The following is a 25,032-nucleotide window of genomic DNA, read 5'->3' on the forward strand; positions in this document are numbered from 1 at the left end:
TTCATATTTGTGCATGTCGCCAGCGTCCACTGTTGCTCAGTTTTAAGCTCTCTATGCCAAGGTGAGTAAGCCGAGTCATCACGATCATGAAAGAGCGCGCATCATCGTAGCCGCCGTCGCAGCTACTTGCGTTATGTTGCCTGAAATCGAGCAGCAGTGGACACTGGCGACATGCACTAATATGAAACATAAGGTGAATATAAGCAAAACAGCAATCAGAACTGACTTCGTTCCTTCTCAGTGCCGTGGTTTGATGCCCCGCTGTCGTCAGCTACTGTTGCTACAGCACCATATGCTAGACTACCGGCAATGCATGGTCTCCTTTGACGCACCAGAGCAACCGAACGGCGCGCTAGAAATTTATTAAGCATGACAAGGCCTCGCATGAGAGTGAGGGCGAAGTCTGGCGTCACTCGGGGCACTCTCACCGTCAGCGTGCGGAGCGAGATAGCAGCACCCTGGTGTTGCCCCACAGCCGCTCCGGCCACCTAAGTCGTGGTCCGTCTACTTTTTTGGCCGACAGTACATTTGATGAACATAAGCCAGAAAGTTTTGCATATAGTTTATTATAATGTATATTTTAGTTGCAGCACAGGCTATGTACAGATGCAACAGGCAGAGTGCCCACGCATCTAGAACAGATATATTGTGCGCACATGTTATGCATGCACACACAAGTGCGGCAGTGCAGTATACTCTTCATTCTTCTAGGCTTTCCACCAAACGAAAGTGGCTTATTCAATGAACTGAAGTTTCCAAAGTAAATTGCACCAGGCAATTCGTAAAATACAATGTACACACTAGCTATACATGATAGCTTTGGATTGTAATTTGAACATATGAAAAAAAATAATTCTGTAATGAGGAAAAAGTCTCAAAAAGTCTCAATTGGAGGACAAACATTCATGTGTGTGGCGAAAAAAGGTGTCTGGGGGATAACGTTCGGACGGGATATCCAAAACAAGTCTATGTACAATATTCTTGGGACATCCGTGGTAGGATATCCAATTCTAGACGTCTGGCGGATGTCCTATTTGCCTCCGAAATGGTGCACAGACATTGGGACATGACTTAGATGTCCTATGGACAAAGTGTTTTCAGTGGGTTGCCTAACACTATTTGGTGCACCCTGTATACCTACAATGCACACACATATTCGCACTATCCTGAGTGAATTAATGTGACCGCAACCATCGGAATGAGAAGTTCGAATGTCATAGAGACTTTTGTCTGCAAGTTCCTCTGGTGTCCACCAAATGATAATCCAATGCAGCACTCCCCTTACCTTTTATCTCCAAAACACAGCTGGTGTGACATAGTTTTTGCTAGCACCAGTCAGAGCTAAAACATTGTCGTCCTCTGAACTGTAGATGGTGCGATGTATGCGAGATGTATGCGATGCATTTTAAACATCACTATCTTTATTCGTGCTTCTGGTCTTTAAGTACTACCTTGAAGTGTACAACAGCATGTGCAGCACCTGAGGTGGTTATAGTACTCTAGAGATGCACAACACAAACACGCAATAGCTGTGCAATTGCTCGCTTGGCTATGACACATGGCCTTGCTCTGTGGTCATACCGATCCATTGAATTGGTACTTCGCTACTACATGCTACAATAAGTGGAATGCCTTGCTTATCTCAGTTGTTAATAAGTATTCCAATATTCCATTGTAAGCCCCCATCTCCGGAACCTACCAGTTTTGCATTACGCATCCGCAGTGCGCACTGTGCTTGGTTGGTGTAGAGCTTCAAGAGCAGCTCGCGCTGGCGGTCCATGCTGTCTGCATTCTCCTGTGTCCACTCCAAAACTTTGGTGGCCGCAGCATAGCAGCGTGCTGCACTTGCATATTCGTCAGCATCATAGAAGCGGTTTCCATTTCGGTGCTTGCGGCAGCACATCTGCACTCAAACAGGGGCAGCAATGGGTGTCCAGTCATTGAACAGGCTCTGTCTAAAATTGCAAGGCGCGCCTGTCAGAGGAGCATGCTTTTTTTGGTTATTTCATCATTACTCTCCCAAGATCGTTCAGATCTCGTTAGTTTTGGTTCACTGCACAGATCAATATCTCTCCTATGTGGCTGCTAAACATTTTTTATTATGTTGAGCTAAATTTACGTTATAAGTGCTGGTACGCAACTCACATTTGTCAATAATTTTTGAATAAAGAATTTTCACATTTTTGTACACATTCTGGTATAACACTTCAATTTGCCTAGGAAAACGTGCTCTATGAGGTAGATTACTAATCCTTATTATTACTCTTCTCGAAAAACATTTTCCTGGAGCAGGCATCATATCTTAATTGACATAGACTAATCGATAAATCTTTTCTGCGTCTAAGTGGGGGCAACAGGAACTGTCTTTATTCGTCTGTTCATTGTCTTTACACTAAGTGTTTGATTGCAGAGTGGAGATCTTAGGTGCCTGTTCCTGCGGCAAGCGTCAGCGTCGATCTCAGCATAACTGAGCGAATGAGCACAACAGCTAAGGATAAAAGAGCAAATGCAGAGTGGCAGATGAAGAAAGACGTGAGCCGCGAATGGCAGACGCCAATGAGAGCGGCCCTTCAGTGATGTGGGCACAGGAAACTGGTTTCATGCGGACGCGGCCGACCGCTTGATGCATACTCGTATCTGGTCTCAGCTGGACCACTAGTTTAAAACCAATGTCTGCTCACGTCAGCTCTCGCACACGCTTGTTTGGTTTGCTTGGCCTGGTCTTGTTCGCACTTGTTCAACTGTCATGGTTTGTGATTGTTTTGTAATCTGATTGTATGCGCGACGCGAATTGTGTAGAACATTCTGGAACCGAAGCGGCACCAGCATTTACACTGGAACCTTCGACAAATCACGTATAAAAGCCAACGTGCTTGACCCGAAGATCAGATTTCCGACGATTGCCGACTCTGCTGTATGTCTCTCTCAAATTCTTTGCCTCAATATATTGCGAAATGAAAACACACATAGAGCTGCACTCAAATTTCGCATTACAGAGTAACATAATAATCAGCAAATTCTTTTACGAATAAGATTAAGCATATAAGACCTGTAGCACGTATATACATATTAAATCTCATCTACTTTCAAATGCTGACCACATCATTACAGTATACAGAAAACCTGTTCGATAAGTGATGCATGATTGGGTTGTAAACCTCTAACTTTTTTTGCTGCCCTTGGAAAATGTTCATCTCTAACACGTAAAACAATACACTGCGTTTTTCTTTGTGGTTGGTGTTATAGTTGAATCACACATCTCTTGCAATACACTTGCTGAAAGTAAAAGTATGCAACTATAAACTATTTGAAACTATTACTGCTCATACAATGAATAAACATTTAAACAAACACAGATGAATCAAGTTTAGGGTTCGATTTATTCTGTCGATGTGAATCATTCGTGCTTAATTAAAGAGGTGCCACAAATACCTGAGAGAATGCTATTACATGTTATCATACATTACATATGACCTTTTTTTCTTTTCTTTTAGAAAAAGTGAAGGTATGTCAAAGAAGACTGTTGCCCTTTGCCCCACCCACCCTTCAATCTGCCACTGCCTTGACAGCAGGTCAACATCAGTGGGGGATGTGCCTGAAAGTTGTAGACCATGCACCAATTTAATTTCAGTTTCTTAATTTTTAATAGAATGTATTTTTTAAAGAAACTTTTCTAGGCTAGTACACCAAGCTACAGAGTAAATCAGTAGGGCTCTCTCTCTAACCAATACAGAAAGCAGAACCGGCAGCCCTTCAGACCTACTCCAATCTGAAACAGGTCAACCTGTACTGTGATGCTTGTGGCTTTGCATGTCCTTGCTTTGCCTCATATTTGTGTACACATGCTTGCTTTTTAAAGCAAGGCTTTCCCAGCCTACCCCACAGCCTATTGCATCTCGGCCAGGTTTTATATCAAAACAGTGCAATACAAGTTTGGCTCAAGCTCAGGATACAGAAAAACACTACTACATGTTTCTAAGCACTACATGCAAGAGTGACTAAAATGCATGGGCAAGAATGTGAAAGGATGTTGCAGGTTGCCAACAGGGAGAAACTCATGTGCTTTATTTGTTTTTTGGTGCATATGTTTCCAACCACAATGCATAAGAGTTGAAGGGATCTGCAGTTATAGGTGCGGAGGGGCACCAAGTGAGAGAAATGTGCACGCAATTTGTGCTTTGTAGGCTCTAATGTGGATGGTGTGGCTAGGTGAGGGATAGTGCATGGTGACAGGAAGGGCAGCTTTACGTCATGCACACATTCTATAGCCCATACAAAACTAGGTGCCTGAGAAGATGCATCAGATACCTCACACAGATTGGTGCCAAATACACACAGCATTGAGCATTCACAAGACAGCCCATTTCATTCACAAGGCAATCTACTGGGCTCCTAAAAGACCATGTAAATGGCTTTGAATGTGACCTCGCATTATCGTTGAGTAAGGACACAGCCATAAACACTGGTTTCCATACTCTTTGTCACCCAAACAAAGCTCTGCTTCACTTAGATTACAACTGCAGCGGATCTGCCTAATGTCTTTTTTTTTTCTCCTCTCCTAGAGCACACTCACTTTCTAGTCATAACTCCCTTCTAATTAATAAATACGATGAACAGCTAGCCCCTACAGTTATACAGGAAAGGCCTATTGTGCAGCATGAAAAAGCAGAAGGACAATAATTTTACCTCATACACAACATTAAAGGGAAGCTCCCTGTAGTCTTCACGCTCCAAACCATCCATGTCGCCATCAAACTCGATCTCTATGAAATTAAGCAGCGTCAACTCATAGAGCAGAGTGGCATGTGGCGGGATGCGGGGTCGGCAGCCCAGATCACCAAACCCATATTTAGGTGAGACGACTACACGGCACTGTTCACCTCGACGCATACTTCGTACTGCCACTGCCAAACCAGGGACCACCAGCTCTTCGAGACTGTTGCAGAGAGAGAGAGAGAGAGAGAGAAAGAGAAGAGAGAATGGCATCGTTTCATGGCTGTGCCAATGATTGATATCAATAACCCAATCCAGCACTTTTACTTAGCAGTAAGCAAATATTGAAAACTTCAAATATTCTATTCAAATCGGTTAGTATATTCGATTCTACAAGGGTCATTTGATGTATGGTAAAAATACAAGAGATGGCGCTACAATTCTGCTTGCTTCTAGGTGGCACGCGAGAAGCACTCTTCATATGACCACAGAGCTTTGTTTACACTCGTACCGACAGTTAGTAAGCTTTTAACAGCCATTGGCACTGCGCTGTGTGGTGGTCCCCACCATGATGGAAAAAGGTGGATTTCGAGCAGTGATCAAACATTTTTATTTGGAACACATTTAGAGTACAGTGAAGTTCACGGAGGCTCTGCGCCATCACTGAAGACCATTTACTACTGGATAAATGAATTCAAACATGGCTGAACTTAGACACAAGATGAAGCACGTCCTGGGTGTTCAGTGGAGGTCAGCACGGCAGGAATGGTATAAAAAATTCATGTAACTGCCATGGAAGACCGCCGGGTGAAGGTACGTGAGCTGAAATTCTAGGCATCTCGGCAGAGAGAGAGCACAATATTCTTCATAAGATATTGCAGATGAAGAAAGTCTGTGCACGTTGGGTGCCGCGAATGCTGACGATCGACCAAAGGCACATGAGGGCAGACATCTCGAAGCAGTGTTTATCGATGCTTGATTGCAATCCGCAGGACTTTTGGCGTTGATTTGTGACAGCTGACAAGTTATGGATGCATCATTACACACCACAGTCTAAACAGCAGTCAAAGCAGTGGACTGGGCCTGATGAAGGTGCTCCAAAAAAAAGGCAAAGACTGTTTGTTCAGCTGGAAAGGTAATGGCGACTGTTTTGGGGGATTTACAAGAATAATCTTTGTAGACTGCTTACAATTAAATAGCAAAACGATAAGAGGACCATATTATGCAACACTCCCAGATCAAGTGAAAAAAGAATTGCGTGCTAAATGACCTGGGTTAGCACGGAAAAAACTCCTCTTTCAACAAGACAATGCACCACCCCACAGATCACTTGTTGCAATGGCCAAATTGCGCAAGTTAGGCTTTCAGGCTGTGCCTCATCCACCCTATTCTACGGATTTGACTCCATGCAACATTTTCCTCTTTCTAAACCTGAAGAATTGGCTGGGTGGAAAGACATTTTCTTCAGATGAAGAGGTTATCTCAGTGGCAAATCACTACTTCAAGGGCCTCGAGCCATCCTTTTCTTCTGAAGAGATAAAAAAAATTTGAGCACTGCTGGAAGAAGTGTGTGGAGCTGGAAGGGAACTATGTAGAAAAATAAAATATTGCTTCTTACAAACATGGTATTTTTAATTGCTTTTTACTACACTTATCAAACGACACTCATAAAGACAGTTTTACTATTTGAAATATTTGAACTCCTGAAAATTGCTGATGTCAATTTCTTGTCCCCTTCGCTGCATACAACTATGTTATGCGGCAAAGCATATAAATTGCATTGTGTGAAACATACGTGCTGTACAGTGAAGCATATAAAAAGTAAGATTGGACACACTCAAGGGGCCCCTGCTGGTGCTTATGGCTACCTGACACTATCAGCTCAAGTACACACACTGTGCGGCCTCTTCATGCATTTTGACAATACCAGCCGCTAAGTGGAAACTTCTGTCTCTGCTACTAATCTGGCTAAGTAGCTAAAAACACAGTTTTCAAATTACAAATTTGACCAAGTAGCAAGCTTGGTGATGTATTTAGAGCCTCATTCTAAATTAATTGAGTACCACCAGGACGCTTCAGTGGCAAACAGGATTAAAAACCTGGCTTTAGAAGAAGCAAGGAAACTTTCAACAGCAAGGAACCCAGCTATGTCCTCAGCAATGAAAGCTTCTGAAGAGGCTTCTTCCACATCAGCACTTCGGAAAGATATTGATATCAACCAGCAGCAAATTTCACTTGCTTGTAGCATCAGTTTTCACTGCCACAAGCACAGGTTAAAGGATAGCTGCATTATGAAATTTCAGGCCAAAAAGAGATCCATGTGATTGGTGGTGCAAGCATGGCGCCCACTGTTGGCTTGGCTTGCGAAGAAATACCTGCTGATACCAGACACTACATATTGTCACGTGGTCGTGACGTCAAAGAACACAGTAGCAATACTGTGAAAGGCAAAACTAGCTTTTACTGGGTGAACCTGTGCCCACACAACAGGCTACACTTAAAGCACAACGAGAGCGGCGAACACTGTCGGCGATCGTCGGAAATCTGATCAACGGGTCAAGCACGTCAGCTTTTATACATCAATCGTCGAATGTTCCAGACTAATCGCTGGGACCCGCGTGCCTTCCACAAAGTTCTACATTATTCGCGTCGTGCACACATGCAATCAGATTACACAAGGTTCGGTCACAGACAGTGAATGGAAGCATCGATAACATTCCAGAAACTTCCGATACATGCAGGCGCCTCCTGCACTGCGCGATAACATTTGTTAGGCGCTGAAACGTGCCGCCCGATATCGACAAACAAGTACACGTGTCAATACCCTCCTCTTAAAAAGCATCGACCCGATATTGCAAACAAACAAAAGTAATAAAGAAAAGCACTCGTAGCAAAGAAAACAAAAATAAGGAAGTCTGTCAGCATGCATAAATGGGCTTCAGATGCACAACGTGGACCACTTCAGATCGCGCCCAGCGCCGCTGTGTCTGCGAAATGCCGTCTGGCACGACCTCATAGTCCAGTTCGCCAACCCGTTGGATGGTCTTGTAGGGTCCAAAGTAATGTCACAATAGTTTCTCACTGAGTCCACGTCGATGTATTGGGGTCCAAATCCAAACACGGTCACCGGGCTGGTACTGGACGAAGCATCATTGGAGGTTGTAATGTCGGCAGTCGGTACGCTGCTGGTTCTTGATCCATAGGCAGGCGAGCTGTCAGGCTTTTTCAGCGCGCTGGAGATAGATAGCGACGTCAAGATTCTCCTCCTCAGTGATGTGCGGCAGCATGGCGTCGAGCGTCGTCGTCGGGTTCCTGCCGTAAACCAGCTTAAACGGCGTGATCTGTGTTGTTTCTTGCACCGCCGTGTTGTAAACGAATGTTACGTACGGCAGGATGGCATCCCAGGTGTTGTGTTCGGCGACGACGTACATTGCTAGCATGTCGGCGAGGGTTTTATTCAGGCGCTCCGTAAGACCATTCGTCTGTGGGTGGTAGGCAGTTGTCCTCCTGTGCCTTGTCTGACTGTACTAAAGAATGGCTTGGGTGAGCTCCACTGTAAAGGCCGTTCCTCTGTCGGTGATGAGGACTTCTGGGGCGCCATGTCACAGCATAATGCGTTCAACGAAAAATTTTGCCACTTCGGCTGCGCTGCCTTTTGGCAGAGCTTTAGTTTCAGCGAAGCGGGTGAGGTAGTCCGTCGCCACGATTATCCACTTATTTCCAGACGTTGACGTCGGAAACGGTCCCAACAAGTCCATCCCGATCTGATGAAAAGGTGGGCAAGGAGGCTTGATCGGCTGTAGTAATCCGGCTGGCCTTGTGGGTGGTGTCTTGCATCGCTGACAGTCTCAGCTTGTCTTGACGTAACGGGCAACGTCGGCCGTTAGGCACGGCCAGTAATACCTTTCTTGTATTTTCGATAGCGTCTGGGAGAAGCCGAGGTGCCCGACGGTCGGATCGTCATGTAGGGCGCGCAGTACTCCGGGACGCAGTGCCGACGGAACAACAAGAAGGTAGTAGTTGGCACGGACTGGTGAGAAGTTCTTCTTCACGAGTAGATTGTTTTGAAGCATGAAGGAAGATAATCCGCGCCTAAATGCCCTAGGGACAATGTCCGTGTGCCCTTCCAAATATTCGATGAGGCCTTTTAGTTCCGGGTCTGCCCGTTGCTGTTCAGCGAAGTCTTCCGCACTTATCAGCTTATCATTCCAAGGAAGGCGTCGTCATTCTCGTCATCTTGCAGCGGCGGGTCAATGGGCGCGCATGATAGGCAATCGGCATCGGAGTGTTTTCGTCCGGACTTGTAGGTTACAGTGATGTCGTATTCTTGTAGTCTGAGGCTCCACCGCACCAGTCGTCCTGAAGCATCCTTTATATTCGCTAGCCAACACAACGCATGATGGTCGCTGACGACTTTGAATGGTCTGCCATAAAGATAAGGGTGAAAGTTAGCTGTAGCCCAAACGATGGCGTGGCATTCCTTTTCGGTCGTAGAATAGTTGCCTTCCGCTTTTGACAGTGACTGGCTAGTGTAAGCTATCACCTGTTCGACTCCGTTTCTCCTCTGTACTAGAACGGCACCGAGGCCTAGGCTACTGGCGTCAGTATGGATTTCTGTATCGGCGTACTCGTTGAAGTGTGCAAGTACCGGCGGCGACTGCATGCATCGTTTGAGTTCTTCAAATGCGCCAGCCTGCGGGGTTTCCCACTTGAACTCAACATCACATTTAGTTAGACGTGTCAACGGCTCACCGATGCGTGAAAAGTCCTTGCCAAAGCGCCTGTAGTAGGCACATATGCCAAGAAATCTACGCACTGTTTTCTTGTCGATGGGTTGCGGGAACTGTGCGATGGCAGCTGTCTTTTGCGAGTCTGGACGGACACTAGATTTGCTGATTACACGGCCTAGGAACAGAAGCTCATTGTAAGTGAAGCGGCATTTTTCCGGCTTCAAAGTAAGCCCTGATGACTTGATGGCCTCTAGTACTGCCACAAGCCGCCTGAGGTGATCGTCAAAATTTCCGGTGAAGACGACGACGTCATCCAAGTAAACGAGACAGGTCTGCCACTTCAATCCTGCTAAAACCGTGTCCATCACGCACTGCAACGTTGCAGGCGCTGAGCACAATCCGAATGGCGTAACCTTGAACTCGTAGAGGCCGTCTGGGGTGATAAAGGCCGTCTTTTCGCGATCTCTTTCGTCGACTTCTATTTGCCAATAGCCAGACCTGAGGTCTATCGACGAGAAGTATTTAGCGTTACAGACCCAATCCAATGCGTCATCTATTCATGGGAGGGGGTATATGTCCTTCTTCGTGATCTTGTTCAGACGACGATAATCGATGCAGAAACGTAGGGTTTCTTCCTTTTTCTTCACCAAGACTACAGGAGATGCCCATGGGCTTTTGGACGGCTGGATGATGTCGTCGCGCAGCGTTTCGCCGACTTGGTGCCCTATAGCCTCGCGTTCTCGTGTAGAAACTCGATAAGGGCTCTGGCGGAGTGGTCGAGCACACACTTCGGTTATCATGCGATGCTTTGCGACTGGCGTTTGTCGAATCCTTGATGACGTCGAAAAGCACTTTTTGTATCATCGAAGTAAGCTTCTCAGCTGTTGTTGCTTAATCATGGGGAAACTTGGATTTATGTTGGTCTGGTTCGGGAACTACGGTCATCAGGGTACATGCGGCAGAATCCGAGAGGACAAACACATTGCTGGTTTCCAGAATGTCCTCGATGCATGCGATCGTCATGCCCTTGTTGATGTGCTTGAACTGCTGGCTGAAGTTTGTCAGCAACACCTTCCTGTTTCCTCCGTGCAGTCGAGCGATTCCTCTAGCGACGCAAATTTCACAGTCGAGCAGTAGACGTTGGTTGCCTTCGATGACGCCTTCTACGCCAGCGGGTATTTCTGTGCCGACCGAAATAACAATGCTCGAGCAAGGCAGGATGCTCACTTGATCTTCGAGCACACTCAAGGCTTGGTGACTACGAGAGCTCTCTGGCGGTATCGCTTGATCTTCCGACAGCGTTATCGATTTTGACTTCAGGTCTATGATCTCGCCGTGTTGGTTCAGGAAGTTCATGCCAAGAATGACGTCTCGTGAACACTGTTGGAGGATAACGAAGGTGGTAGGGTAAGTCCGGTCATGAACGGTAATTCTTGCAGTGCAGATTTCAGTCGGCGTAATGAGGTGTCCTCCAGTGGTTCGAATTTGAGGGCCTTCCCATGCAGTTTTAAATGTCTTCAAGTGCGCGGCCATGGGTCCATTTATGACGGAGTAATTGGCTCCTGTGTCCACTAAGGCTGTGACTGCGTGGCCGTAGAGAAGCACGTCGAGGTCGGTGGTTCTTTGTCTGGCGTTGCAATTAGGTCTTGGCATCGGTTCATGGCTGCGTCGTGTTGAACTGAAGCTGGAACGTTGCGTGGTCAAGTCGTCTTTCGTTGGTGCAGTCTTGGCTTCCTGACTTCGTCGGGACGGCGGCGTGTCATTATGTCATCGAGGTGGTCTTTTTGTCATCTTCGGCGGCGGCGGAGGATCTTCGTCAGTTCGACGAACAGCAACCGCACCTCCATCAGTTGCTGCTTTTAGTTTTCCGGATATGGGTTCGCAGAGCGGCCCCGGGCTGGGCAAGTGTATGGTCGGCGCCGCGGTGACAGGTAGCGGCCTGGTGATGGCGAACGCGACGGTCGTCGAGAGCTCCACTGAGTAGCAGCGAGGTAGTCGGCGATATCGCGAGGGCGCTCACCTTGCTGTGGGCACGGAGCGTTGATGGCGAAACCTCGCAGTCCCATCTCCCGGTATGGGCATTTTCGGTAGACGTGACCCACTTCTCCGCAGTGGTAGCAGAGCGGGTGGTGGTCAGGAGCGCGCCAAACGTCTGTCTTCCTCGGGTAGCTGCACTGGGCGACGGGTGGGCGTGCTGACGGCGGCGGTGATAGTCGACGAAACTGCAGCATTACGGGGCCCTGGCACGGTCGTGGAGGGGGTCCTTGACGACGGGCGACAGTGGCGTAGGTCATCGCTTGCGGTGATTCAGGGCTACTCCGAGTTGTTGTTGGAGCTGCTCACGTACGGCGTCGGCAATCGAAGCCACTTGAGGCTGTGATGATGGGAACAGCTTCCGGAGCTCCGCCCGCACGACCGCTCGGCTAGCCTCACGTAGGTCGTCGGTGGCCAGTGACTGAACTCCGGTGTAGTTTGTCGAGTTCGTGCGGCGGTCGAATTGCCAGTTTCGCATCTTGAGTGTCTCCTCGATGCTGGTGGCCTCGCAAAAAAACTCGTCGACGGTCTTTGATGGGCTTCGAACCATTCCGGCAAAAAGTTCCTCCTTCACACCACGCATGAGTAGGCGGACTTTCTTCTCCTCGGGCATTTCAGGGTCACCGTGGCGGAATAGACGGCCCATTTCCACCGTGAAGATCGTGGTTGTCTGATTAGGTAGCTGCACCCCGGTTTCTAATAGCGCTTGGGCTCGTTCTCGGCGCACGACGCTTGCAAATGTCTGCAGGAAGCCGCTTCGAAACAGTTCCCAGGTCGTTAAGGTGGCTTCTCGGTTCTCGAACCACGTCCTGGCCACGTCTTCCAATGCGAAGAAGACATGTCACAGTTTGTCGTCGCTGTTCCAGTTGTTAAATGTAGCGACTCTCTCATACATCTCAAGCCAGCTTTCCGGGTCCTCGAACGTTGAACCGCGGAACGTCGGAGGCTGGGCTGCAGCAGCACGGCGGGGGACGCTGGGGCTGCCATTGGGGTGGACTTGGTGGCGATCTTCCTGGTCGTCTCAGGCAAAAGTCCATGCTCCAGGGGCAGTCCTTGCAGCCAGCGGCTACCTTGCTGGTTCTTGGCGACGTTGGTGTTGTCTTCCGCGTGAGGGCTTGGGTCACGGCTTTGTGGGGGCGTCCGGTACATAAACGCAAAGCACCTCCACCAGATGCCTCGTGGTCGTGACGTTAAAGAACACAGTAGCAATACTGTGAAAGCACAACTAGCTTTTATTGGGCAAACCTGTGCCCACAAAACAGGCTACACTTAAAGCACAACGAGAGTGGCGAACACAGTCGGCGATCGACGAAAATTTGATCAATGGGTCAAGCGCGTCGGCTTTTATACATCAATTGTCGAACGTTCCAGACTAATCGCTGGGACCCGCGCACCTTCCACAAAGTTCTACATTATTCGCATCGTGCACACATGCAATCATATTACACAAGTTTTGGTCACAGACAGTGGATGGAACCATCGATAACATTCCAGAAACTTCCCACACACGCAAGCGCGTCCTGCGCTGTGCGATAACATTTGTTAGGCGGTGAAACGTGTCGCCCGATAAAGACAAGTACATGTGTCAATATATAATGTGTCCAGTAAGGGGCTCTTTTTGGTGTCTGAAGGAATTGTGACATGCAAATAGGTGTCGCTGCTCCCCAAACATGTTGACCAGCTATGCTTCCTTCATGACAGCATTAAATAATTGCAGTTATGATATTATCAAGCAAAAGTGTTGTATTAGATAATTTTGTTGACCACAAAGCATAATTTTTCTGTACATCATTTACTGTGCAATAAACTTCCCTTTTTTTTTTTTACAGCGAAGCTGCCTAGGGCTAGGATCTAGCGGATTGCGTCTGCGCATGAATCAACAATTTTTCATACGTGAGCTGATCCCAAAGATAGTGCAATACCGGGCCGATCCGCAGCACAGGTGAAGCAGGCATTAAGCTCTCTCCATACATGGGCCAGTCTCGAAGATAGCGCAATACCGGGCCCACCCACGGCAGACGTGCAGTTCGCCATTAAGGAGCCCATGTTCTACATAACTTTGCTGGTCATCCTTCTTCACAGAGTGGAAGGGCACTGAGTTTTCTTTTTCTTTTTTTCATACCTCTGGTTGGTGGAAGGTTTCTGCAAAATTAATAGTGTTCATATTCGAAAAAAAAAATGGCTGTGGCTTAGGTAAGGTTAAGCCCAGGATGCGAAGCATACTAGCCTTTATTTTAGTTGTTGAACCACTGTTTAGCCTGGTGAACTGCTGTTGCTTGGCTATATTTGGTTCGGCTAGACGAAGAAACAACTCATGCATTACTTCTTCGCCTTCAAGAGTGGAACGCGACAGCGTTCCCGTCGACCCGCCAAGGGGTGTAAGACAATGGGCTACAGGGCAGCGACTACGCGCCCCGCATTGGACGCGGTGAGCGTCGAGCAAAGCAGCGTTCGGCGCGGCAACGAAATGTGCGCCTGAGCAAGAGACGCACGCCTTAGAAACAGCGCGTTTCTAAGGCAACACCGCATTCACTAGAGGCGCTTTTGTACCGCTTTGAAGCGTTGTACTCGTGGCTCAGTGGTAGCGTCTCCGTCCCACACTCCGGAGACCCTGGTTCGATTCCCACCCAGCCCGTCTTGCAAGAGTTGAGCCAAAGCCACTTCTCCTCTGTCGTGACGTCACGGTGTCACGTGATTTCATGGTCACCGCCGCGCCTGAGGAGCTGGGTTGAGCCCTCGTAATATGCTTCGCATAAAATATTAAATTCGATTCGCTCTTGATATTTGTTATTCGAGTTCACTTCGAAATAGAAGACCTTACATTTGCACACCTACTAGCTGCATGGCAATGCATGTTCCATACAATAAATTTCATTTGAAAAAGGCATGAGACTATGCATTTTGCATTGCACAATCATTTTAAGTCAGTACACAGTGGAGAAGAAAGTGTATCAACAAAAACAAATGCAAATTAGTTTTATCTCTTGTCCAGCAATTTAGATTCATAAATATTGGATATTACATCCCCTGAAAGTATTGATGCAGGCAGACCATAGTTGCACATCTCTGTTGCAATGAGAAACCGGTTATTTTCAATGCAGAAACTCTGTTCAGACATAAATGTATCAATCCTTTCACACAGATGACATGATCACAGCTAGGCCTTCCAAAATGAGAGTGTAATTGGCAGAAAGGCAAAGAGCATTAGCCATAAAGACAAAAGACATGGAAGGAATGACAACAATGATGTTACAGCCTTATTGTTGAAATGTATTACATTGAGAATAACAAACATGTACACATTTAGAATTCATCCATCACTCTATCATTTACTGAGAAATTTAATTCATTTCAATATGGCTAAAGGATGGCTGCAAGTGAATTGATGTTAATGCAGTACTTCCTCTGTTGAAACTTTATTTTTTATGCACCAGTGATAAAGGTAACCTACATGTGATGTTCTGTGTCCAGTCAACTGTTCAGTTGTGAGTAAGCATTGGTGCATGTTCCTGTATTTTTCCCTCTCCCACCATTCTTTTATGTACTGTTCTCCCTAAGATATCACAACAGCAGTAATCCAACATTTATTAAAACAATGTGAAGTCATCAAAAAAATCTCATCCATCCCACTGCCATCCTAGAATCACAGAGCACAGTAACGCCGTCACGGTAACGCCTCCCTAACAGGGGAAGGCTAACCGTTCTGCAGGCGTTCACAACAAAGTTTCGTCACTCACTCACTCACTCACTCACTCACTCACTCACTCACTCACTCACTCACTCACTCACTCACTCACTCACTCACTCACTCACTCACTCACTCACTCACTCACTCACTCACTCATCCATCCCATCCCATTTTGCTATGCCAGCTCTGCCATAGCACTAACTTTACTTAGGATACCATGGTCGCAAAACCATGACCGATGGAAAAGTAAAACGAAAAGAAATGTCCAAAGTACTTATCCTTCCTACAATAACGAATATCAAAGCAGTTAGTTGCAATCAGCTAGCAAGGCATGAATGCGAAGAAGAGCAAGAGGTTAGCAACAATAATGTTTGCAAAAGCGATACCTTGCATGCACGTAACACTTTTCAAGCACAGGCACGCATTGTGTGCAAAATAATCTGTGCAACCGAAAGGAAATCACAACTATGTATTTTCCCCACCTCAGTAACAGTGGCATCACTCAATGCTTTTAGGAGAAAGCCATATTTTAATTTAGGCATTGATTGTCCTTCACTTGCATGAAGCTGTGCACAAATGAGATAAGCTTTTCTATCCGTGTGCATTCCATTTAGGCAAACATAACTAGTTCATTTGTCATCGAATATATTAAAAAACTGGTGATACAATGGTGCGTACGTAAACCTTTTTGTAGCTTTAACAGTGCAAGCAATTATTACCGTATACAAACATTACCATATTTTCTGGACAATAGTCTGCTCCTGGTGTATATTCCACAGGGACAAATCTGGGTGTAAAGTAAAAATGTTCTTCAGATAGTTTGCACCTGCTTCCTTCCTGGGCAAGGAGGGCTTTTGTCTGGAAATATGTATACTTTTAAATAGATTGTCAGCAACCAGCTATACAGTTAACTTTGTTATGTGTATAGCACATACCAGCAAAATGTTTCAGAAGCAGTCGAGCCTGGGTTTGTTTTAATGCGAAAGCATTATATGCCCACATTACGCGAAAATCCATCGGTGTCTGCGTGACTCAAAGATTGTACCAAAAATGGTTGATGGTGCAAAGGGTAAAAACACGTAAAAAGACGCTCAGGTTGAGGTCAATTTTCTCAGGAAAGTTCTAGTAAACAAGGTAAATAAATGGCTTTGAAAAGAAAATTTGGTACATTTTGGTCTGGGTGGGAACCGAACCAGGGCATATGAGGTGTGAGAAGAGCACATTTCCGCAACGCCATGGCAGCTCCACAGTTCTGGTTGACAAAAGGTGCACCTAGTGCGTGTGTTAATGAGCGCGTTGACACGTGCGATGAGGGTGTTCATGATGTTCCGAGGTCTACAAACAGTCTAATGCTTTCACATTCCCACACATAAGCAGTCTTAAGTGTCTATGCTGAATGTTTTATTCCAAGTGTGTCTACAATCTTTAAAAAAAATTAATCAAGTACAGCCTACAGTGAGCAATAGTCTGCATTATGTGAAATTTACACTTGTAAAGACATATGTCCACGGACTAGAGTCCAGAAAATAGGTATTATGAGCATTGAAGAATACAGAAGAATGTCTCACTCGTGGGTTAGGTGCAGTCAGCAGGATAAAGGATGTGCTTCCAAGGTTACTTTGAAAAACTTTCATGTACATTATGTACAGAGCTTCATGTACGCTATATTGCTGCTGATTGCAAACTTTTATTTACATGCAGGCACCTGCTATTTCTGTGTTTGTGTTGTAATGAGATGTCCTCTCGCAAGCCTTCAGTGGTGGATGATAGAATGTGTAAGCACGAATGAACGAGGCCGTAGAAAGAAACCAAAACACAGAGACAGCGCTTTCTTGAACTATAGATATTTATTTTCGCCTGATCCGGTAAGTATATACCGACCGAGCAGAAACAAAATAGACAAAAAAGACCATACAGTGGTGCATATCAATGAACCGTACATGTGCCTGATGCACGATCAAAACATACACTGCAATAGCTACAGCGATAAACCAAGGAATCAAATCTCCTCTACAGCAGAGCTGTATTAGGTTAGTTTCCAGCATTTTGTGATGTGTGTGTGCAAAAGCTATCATCATGTGAGCCACAGTTACTGGGGTATGAGCCATGGCTTGAGGGGGTATGAGCCTGTAGGGGGTATGACTCTATAGCGAACAACGGACAGATCATGCACAACTACGACAAGCCATTCGGTTGTCTGCGACAACTGCCTCCGGTCTTTAGGTGCAAAACCTGGAGGCACCTTCAAAGTGACATTAAAATTAAAAGCACCGCAAATAGTTATACACATGAAGTCAAATCTAGCTTCACTTGCACAAGTTCAGATGTGATTTATACGCTTGAATGTTCCTTCTGTAACAAACAATATATCAGTGAAACAGGACGATCAATGAATGTCAGATTAAACAGACATCGCGCGGGCACAACTAAAAAGCTTCCCAAAGCCGTCGCTGAGCATTTCAATCAACCAGGTCATAACTTTGGTGAACTTATACTCTACATCTTACAGTCAAATTTCCGTTCTGAACGAGAAAGAAAATACAGAGAATCATACCTTATCCATAAGTTCAAGACATTGCAACCAATAGGCATAAACGTTTCAAAGGGAGCTTTAGAATCTATTCGCTATGCTAAACTTCAAGCTATAGGCAACAACATTTAGTTGATTTCTTGGCGTATCCCCCCCCCTTTTTTTCCCTTTCCTTTCCTTTCCCTTTTTTTTTTTGCAGCCGGCCTGTCAGATGCCCTTGACACGCCTGCTAACGCGCGTGTGTTGACAGACCAGGGTGGGTGGGTGGGTGGGGGTGGGGGGGGGCCTGGCTTTGACCTTGTACACAGCGTTTCTTTACTCGCAATTCGACACGCTAACACATTTTCCATTGTTTCCGCATCCCCCCACCTCACGCCCTCTCCCCTTTAGAAGAACCCCACCTATATATACTGTAGCGAGGAAAGCATATGTCGTCTTGAAGAAGACAAGTCCACTTGTCGAAACGTTGGCTCCTGCATTCACCTTGTTCACATTTTGCTCATCGTCTTGAATTTCCATCTCCCACATTCCCCGTCTTTTCTCTGGATTTCTCCTGACGGAAGATGAAGGAACAAGGTGAGCACCCTCTGCTTTCCTCTTCACACGTAGCACTAATTCGAGACAGTCATTACAAGTACATGCACGAACACTTCCCACCAGGCCAACACTCAGCATATATTAGCTTTAAGAGCGGCGCCACAACACACACCATCCGAGACCTCATTGCTGCAGCACCACAGCACATCACACATTTCTTCATTCACTGTGGGACTAATGACCTTAACCACGACACCGGTGACAACACAGTTGAGGCCATAAAAACGCTCATAAACGATTTGCAGACCAACAGACCAAACACAGAAATCACCTTGATAAAAGTACTTCTCAGGATCGCAAAGGAGGAAGAAGAAGACGCCGAGTAGTACGGTCGTGCCCGCACCGGCTGCTGCTTTCTTCGATATTTTCGTTGAGAAATTCATCTCAATCTCTATGATTTCTGCACCGACGGATGCATAAGGAAAAGAGGAACCCACAGATACCAACTTTTCTACGGTGGGTGGCCTTTTCGTTGGTTTTTCGAGCTGCTTCTCTTCCGTGACACCGCGCTCCCCTCAGTCTGACGGCAAGGCCTAACCAGCGCTCGCCGGGCAAGGTTAGCCCCGCCTCGTCATGGCAGAGAGAATGGTTGTTGCAACGGATGGAGACGATCTCCCGCCGGAAGAATTTGGTGAAGAGCACGGCTGGCGCTCTGCCGCTGTCAAGAAAAACGCCCTGCGCGTCTCTCGTCGCGACAGCACCCGTGAAGCGGCAAGCAGCCAGGGGCACCGCGAGCGTCTCAATGGCAGCAGAAAGCCCATTGGCCTAAAGCACAAGATCATCAAGTCGTCGCGAATGCCTCAGCTCCCGAAGGAACACTGGAAGATTATCGCCCGCCCCAGGGGTGGTCTGGATGTTCAGAAAACGGGCTCCGCTCGGCTTGGTCGGGCCGTCGCCGCCGCGGCAGGACTCGCGTCCGAGCAAGCTAGCCATGACATCGTCTGCCCCAACGCAACACAAAATATTATCGTCCTCAGCACCGCGTCTCGCGATAACGCAGATGCTTATCTAAAAATGAATTGCATCACCCTGGGCATCAAGCAGTACGAACTCAGCACTTACGAAGCCGCACCGCACGCTACGTGTAAGGGTGTCATACGTCAAATTGATGTGTCGGAGAGCCAGGCCGACCTGGACAGAAGCATTCTCAACGAGAGAAATCCGTTAGCCCTGGGAGCCAAGCGAATCAAGAATAGCGAAACGGTAGTCATCGCTTTCGATGGCTACAAGGTCCCCAACTTCGTATTCTACGGCTCGGCGCTAGTCAAGTGTTCCTTGTACCTCAGGCAGCACGACTGCTGCTATGCCTGTGGTAGACTAGGCCACAGAGCCGACGTCTGCCCAGCGCCGGAGGACAAGCTATGCAGGAAATGTGGGGCCAACAACCCCGACGACAACCACACCTGCTCGCCTACTTGCAGCCTCTGCGGGGGCCCGCACGCCACAGCGGACAAGATTTGCAAGCAAAAGTTCCAACTCCCGTACATCGTTCGGCGGAGGAGAAGGGAAAGAAATGCGGAATCCAGGAAGTGAGACCCGTCACCAGCGCAGACAAGCGCCGACAGCGAACCAGCTAGAACATCGAGCAGGCGCTCCCGCTCGAGAAGCCGCTCGAGGTCCAGCTGTTCCCGGTCCAGGTCCAGGAGCCGTTCCAGGTCCAGGTCCCGCGGCCGCTCCAGATCGGGAAGCCACTCCCGGGGCCCACAGAACAGGGTCCGGTTCGAGGAGCCAGCCGGTGCTGGGAAACAAGGCGCCACTTGGGCAGACAGGGTGCGGAGTGGAGGAAGAACTGCCGTAAAGGTAACTGGGGGTGCGGCGCCAGAGCATGGTTCGTCGGAAATAGCTCAGCTTAGAAAAGAAAATGCCGAGATGCGCAGCATAATCGAGTCAATGCGAGCCGAAATAGCAGAGCTCAGAAAGGCTAATCAACCTCACCACGTCCCAGTCCCTAGTTCAACCCCTTCAGGAATCCCTTCGGCGACCCCCTCTCCCCAAACCCCTCGGGGACCTCACGCCGTTCCAGTCCCTAGTTCATCCCCTTCGGGGAGCCCCTCTCCCCTAACCGCAGACGTTCCCATGGTTGTGGATGCGAGCCACTCGGGCAACCCAGCCAAAAGAAAGGCCGTTCCCAGCATGCCCGAAAATGTACCGGCTAAAGCCAAGTCCGAAGTCAGAGAAATGTTGAATTCAATCTGCTACGAGATCAAGAAGATTACCGAACGACTATCTGCAGTGGATCAGCGACTCTTGGTCGTGGATCAGAAGTTAGACGCACAAAATGTCAAAATTCAATGCTTAGAAAACAGAATGCCAGAGATAGAGTCCAAGGTGCAGCAAATGGACATCATGACGTCAACCCACGTACGTCCAGTTTACTTCACGGATGGCGCGTTGGTACCTACGCCGCCACCACTGCACATTCCCGGACCGATTAATAGAACCACCTCCCTCGAGACCCTAGTAGCTGTGATGTTATTGGGCCGGATCACTCCAGAAAAAGGGAGAAGCAGCACGCCAAAGCAAAAACACACATCAGACATGTATTTACATACATAACACGGATAATGGCACACACGCGTCACAATGTCCCAAAATGCCTCATAGGCGACATGCACTATATGTATCGGTGGATTACGATCGGCCTACAGTTCCGGCGGCAGCTTGTGTCGCCGTGTCTTAGACCTCGTTGAACCGATGCCGGCCAGCGGGGTCGGACAACAGTGTAGGACGGCCGGGTCGGACAGCTGGGTCGGACGGCCGGGACGGTCGGCTGGGTCGGACAGCCGGGTTGGACGGCCGGGTCGGACAGCTGGGTCGGACGGCCGGGACGGTCGGCCGGGTCGGATGGCCGGGTTGGACGGCCGGGTCGGACCGCCTCGCGGCGCTCAGGTAGCCGGCCGCAGTCACCGGGTCGCGTCCACAGCTGGCGGGGTAGCCCTGTGGCCGCTCACCCGAACGCTCGAGTGCCCTGGTTCCGGACCGCCAGCCCTCCTGGACCAGTGCCCAGCGGAAGAGCGGGGCGAGGTAGCCTCCCAGCGGGCGACAGTGTTGCTTCAGGTGTGGCGTATTGGCGCGGTCGGCGATAGCTCCTATGGGCCAGACGCCCAGCGAGGAAGCTGCTTTTCGGCGACCGCCGAACCTCGCGCACTGTTCACGCCACAGGCCACGGGCCACACTCTCGCGCCACGCTTTTTGAGGCGCCGCTGCCGGCGCTGCCAAATTGGTGTCGATGATGATGATGGTCCTCTTCGCCACCGCACGGCGCACTGTCTTCATATGTTTAGGCTTCGCACTCCCGCGTACCATATATCATGACAATACCCCCCTTTTCGAGAAAGTTGTTTACAACTATTCTAACACATGGACGCGGGATGAAAAAAGAAAGAAAAAGGAAAATTGTCATGCACTTTTGTCCGATTGCTCATATGAGCTCACAACACACTGTTCACAGGGCGTTGCGCCCAGTTAAAGTACTAACACACAAGTCTGTACTAAACACTAAGCGCTTGAGTGGTCGCATTGTCACAATCTTTTATATAGTCAATAGTAAAAGAAGACTCCTGCAAAAGGAGACTCCAACGCAACACTCTGTTGCTGACGTTCTTGGCGTGCTCCTCTGTGGGCTTGGTTTCGCTGGCCTGGTCTCCGGTGCTTTTTCAACTTCGGCGGCCTTTGTGTCGGCGTTTTTAAAACTTCAGGACCGAACGAACTTGTCGCATTCTTGCACGCACACACAAGCACACCTTGACGAGGAAGTGGAGCGGCCTGTACTTTCCCTTTAGCTGTTGTCCTTTGGCACTTGTCGCACGACTTCACAAAGCGTTTTACGTCTTTGTGTACATCTGGCCAATAATATTCTTGTAGGATACGATTGGTTGTTCTCCTGAAACCTTTATGCCCTTCTATGATGTTTCCATGTGCCCCTTCTAATATGCCACATCTAAATGCTGTTGGTATTACCACCTGCTTAAAGGTTCTGCCAGTGGCCCGGTGGTAAAGGCGATACAACAATCCTTTTTCTTCCACGAATTCGTAGCTGTGGCCCTTTCCCGAGTTAAACGACTTGCTTATTTTCGCAAAAATATGTTTCAGCGTCGGGTCTTTCCGCTGTTCTTCAATGAGTTGTCCTTTTGTCACGTCGCGTAAGACGATTGTCGGAACGCACAAGGGACGAATCTTGCCTTGTTCTTCAGTTCTGGCTTCAGCCACGCTCGATACATGCTGAGGCTTCCTAGGCGCCTTATTCAGCTTCATTTCTATCGGCGACGACTCAGCGTAGGGAGCAGCGGGGTGCTTCCAGTCAGAGTCCGGATCGTATGGTCCTCTGACGCCTGGAAGATTTCCCAGAATTACGTCGTAGAGGGGCTCGTCCATACATGCCACGGTTAATTCTCCTGTAAAGTACGGCGTGTTCAGTTGTACGACAGCTTCAGGTAGGTGGCTTGTTGAGCCGTCCAGAAGAACAACGTTGCTCGTTCTTCCCGTCATATACACCTCTGGAACGAGTTCTCGTCTGACAATTGCGGTATTACAACCGGTGTCTCGTAATACACGAACACTTCTTCCTAGCAGCCGGCCTTCAACCACTGGCATCCGGTCGATGAGGAAAGTTACAGCAGTCCCAGGGTTCTTGTCATCGCTGTCGCTTGATCGGCGAGTCTTCTTTCCTGGACGCTTTGATTCATTCACTGGACGAGTTCGGACTGGTTGAGATTTGGCGAGTGCACACGCTGAACTTGGTTTGTTGGCCCCGTACCGAGTTCGGCAATTTTCAGCTGTGTGTCCCGTTCTGTCGCACAACTCACACTTCAGCATACGCTTAGGTGGGGCACGGCAGTCAGGAGCCAAATGTCCAAACCGATGACAAAGGGTGCACATAAGTTGTGGTTTCCTCGGAGCTTCAATGTTCTTTCCACCAGAATCCTTTGCGTTATCGGGACCCTTTCCTAGGTTTGTCCAGTTCTGCGCTTCAAGAAAGCGATCCGTCAAGCTAGCAAGTTCGTCAAGAGATTTGCACTCTCGCTCCTTCAAGAAAATGACTAGCTTTGGCTCACAACAACGCAGAAACTGTTCAGAGATCATGTGATTTCGTAGATCTTCATATGTTTTAGGCACATTAGCCATCTCAATCCAATGGTCAAAATAGGCTGAAATTCTTGCTGCTAACTGTCTTCCAGTTTCGCCCTCTACTGCTCGTGCTTTACGAAACTTCTCTTGGTAGCCTTGAGCCGTGAATTGAAACCTTTGTAGCAAAGCTTTCTTTACCTTTGAGTAATCTAATGAATCGGTGGCAGTCATCCGACCGATCACAGTTAGCGCTTCCCCAGACAGACACATGCTCAAAGCAAGAGCCCATTTTTCTTGTGGCCAGTCCTGCCCTGTCGCTACGCGCTCAAATCGCTGTATATACGCGTGTAAGTCATCGCGTTTCTCGTCGAACAAAGGAAGTAACTTCTGTGGATTGAGGGATGACGACGAGGTGCTGGGCGCAGTCAAAATTTCAGAAGCAGCTGCCGGCACATTGCGAGCTCCTTCCTGAAGCTGCAGCTTTAGCTGGAGGATCTCACGCTGCCTCTCGTCAGCTAAGCGCGCTAATTCAGCAGCTTCTTTCGCTGCCTCTCGCTCCGCAGCTCTCTCGTCCCTTTGTTTTGCCTGTTCGGCCTCAATCCATCTGCGAAGTTCTGCGCCTGACAATCCTATTTGGAGTCCTATAGCCGTGATTTTCTCTAAGTCCATGGTGCCGTCTACTAATGTGTGTCTGCGCTCAAGCGAAACTGCCCCCTTTCACTGTATTTACGAGTGGATCCTGGCAGGCTCGCCAGTTTGTGATGTTATTGGGCCGGATCACTCCAGAAAAAGGGAGAAGCAGCACGCCAAAGCAAAAACACACATCAGACATGTATTTACATACATAACACGGATAATGGCACACACGCGTCACAATGTCCCAAAATGCCTCATAGGCGACATGCACTATATGTATCGGTGGATTACGATCGGCCTACAGTTCCGGCGGCAGCTTGTGTCGCCGTGTCTTAGACCTCGTTGAACCGATGCCGGCCAGCGGGGTCGGACAACAGTGTAGGACGGCCGGGTCGGACAGCTGGGTCGGACGGCCGGGACGGTCGGCTGGGTCGGACAGCCGGGTTGGACGGCCGGGTCGGACAGCTGGGTCGGACGGCCGGGACGGTCGGCCGGGTCGGATGGCCGGGTTGGACGGCCGGGTCGGACCGCCTCGCGGCGCTCAGGTAGCCGGCCGCAGTCACCGGGTCGCGTCCACAGCTGGCGGGGTAGCCCTGTGGCCGCTCACCCGAACGCTCGAGTGCCCTGGTTCCGGACCGCCAGCCCTCCTGGACCAGTGCCCAGCGGAAGAGCGGGGCGAGGTAGCCTCCCAGCGGGCGACAGTGTTGCTTCAGGTGTGGCGTATTGGCGCGGTCGGCGATAGCTCCTATGGGCCAGACGCCCAGCGAGGAAGCTGCTTTTCGGCGACCGCCGAACCTCGCGCACTGTTCACGCCACAGGCCACGGGCCACACTCTCGCGCCACGCTTTTTGAGGCGCCGCTGCCGGCGCTGCCAAATTGGTGTCGATGATGATGATGGTCCTCTTCGCCACCGCACGGCGCACTGTCTTCATATGTTTAGGCTTCGCACTCCCGCGTACCATATATCATGACAGTAGCAACGCCGGAAGGCGCTCTATACAGCAAGGATGGCGCCACACACCCAATTTAGGATTTGG

General features: G+C 48.6%; 1 protein-coding gene across 3 annotated transcripts in view; it reads right to left on the reverse strand.

Annotated features, from left to right (window-relative positions):
* LOC135896246 (inactive peptidyl-prolyl cis-trans isomerase FKBP6-like) overlaps nt 1-25,032 on the reverse strand; it is an 87,729-nt gene that overhangs the window by 32,593 nt on the left and 30,104 nt on the right. For all 3 annotated transcript variants that reach the window (XM_065424606.2, XM_065424604.2, XM_065424605.2), the window contains exons 3-4: nt 4,687-4,936; nt 1,700-1,903 (exon numbers count right to left, since the gene is read on the reverse strand). In XM_065424606.2, coding sequence (XP_065280678.1) covers nt 1,700-1,903; nt 4,687-4,936 — 454 coding nt within the window. The remainder of the gene's footprint in view (nt 1-1,699; nt 1,904-4,686; nt 4,937-25,032) is intronic.

Source organism: Dermacentor albipictus, chromosome 4 (assembly GCF_038994185.2).
Source record: "Dermacentor albipictus isolate Rhodes 1998 colony chromosome 4, USDA_Dalb.pri_finalv2, whole genome shotgun sequence".
NCBI lineage: Eukaryota > Metazoa > Arthropoda > Arachnida > Ixodida > Ixodidae > Dermacentor > Dermacentor albipictus.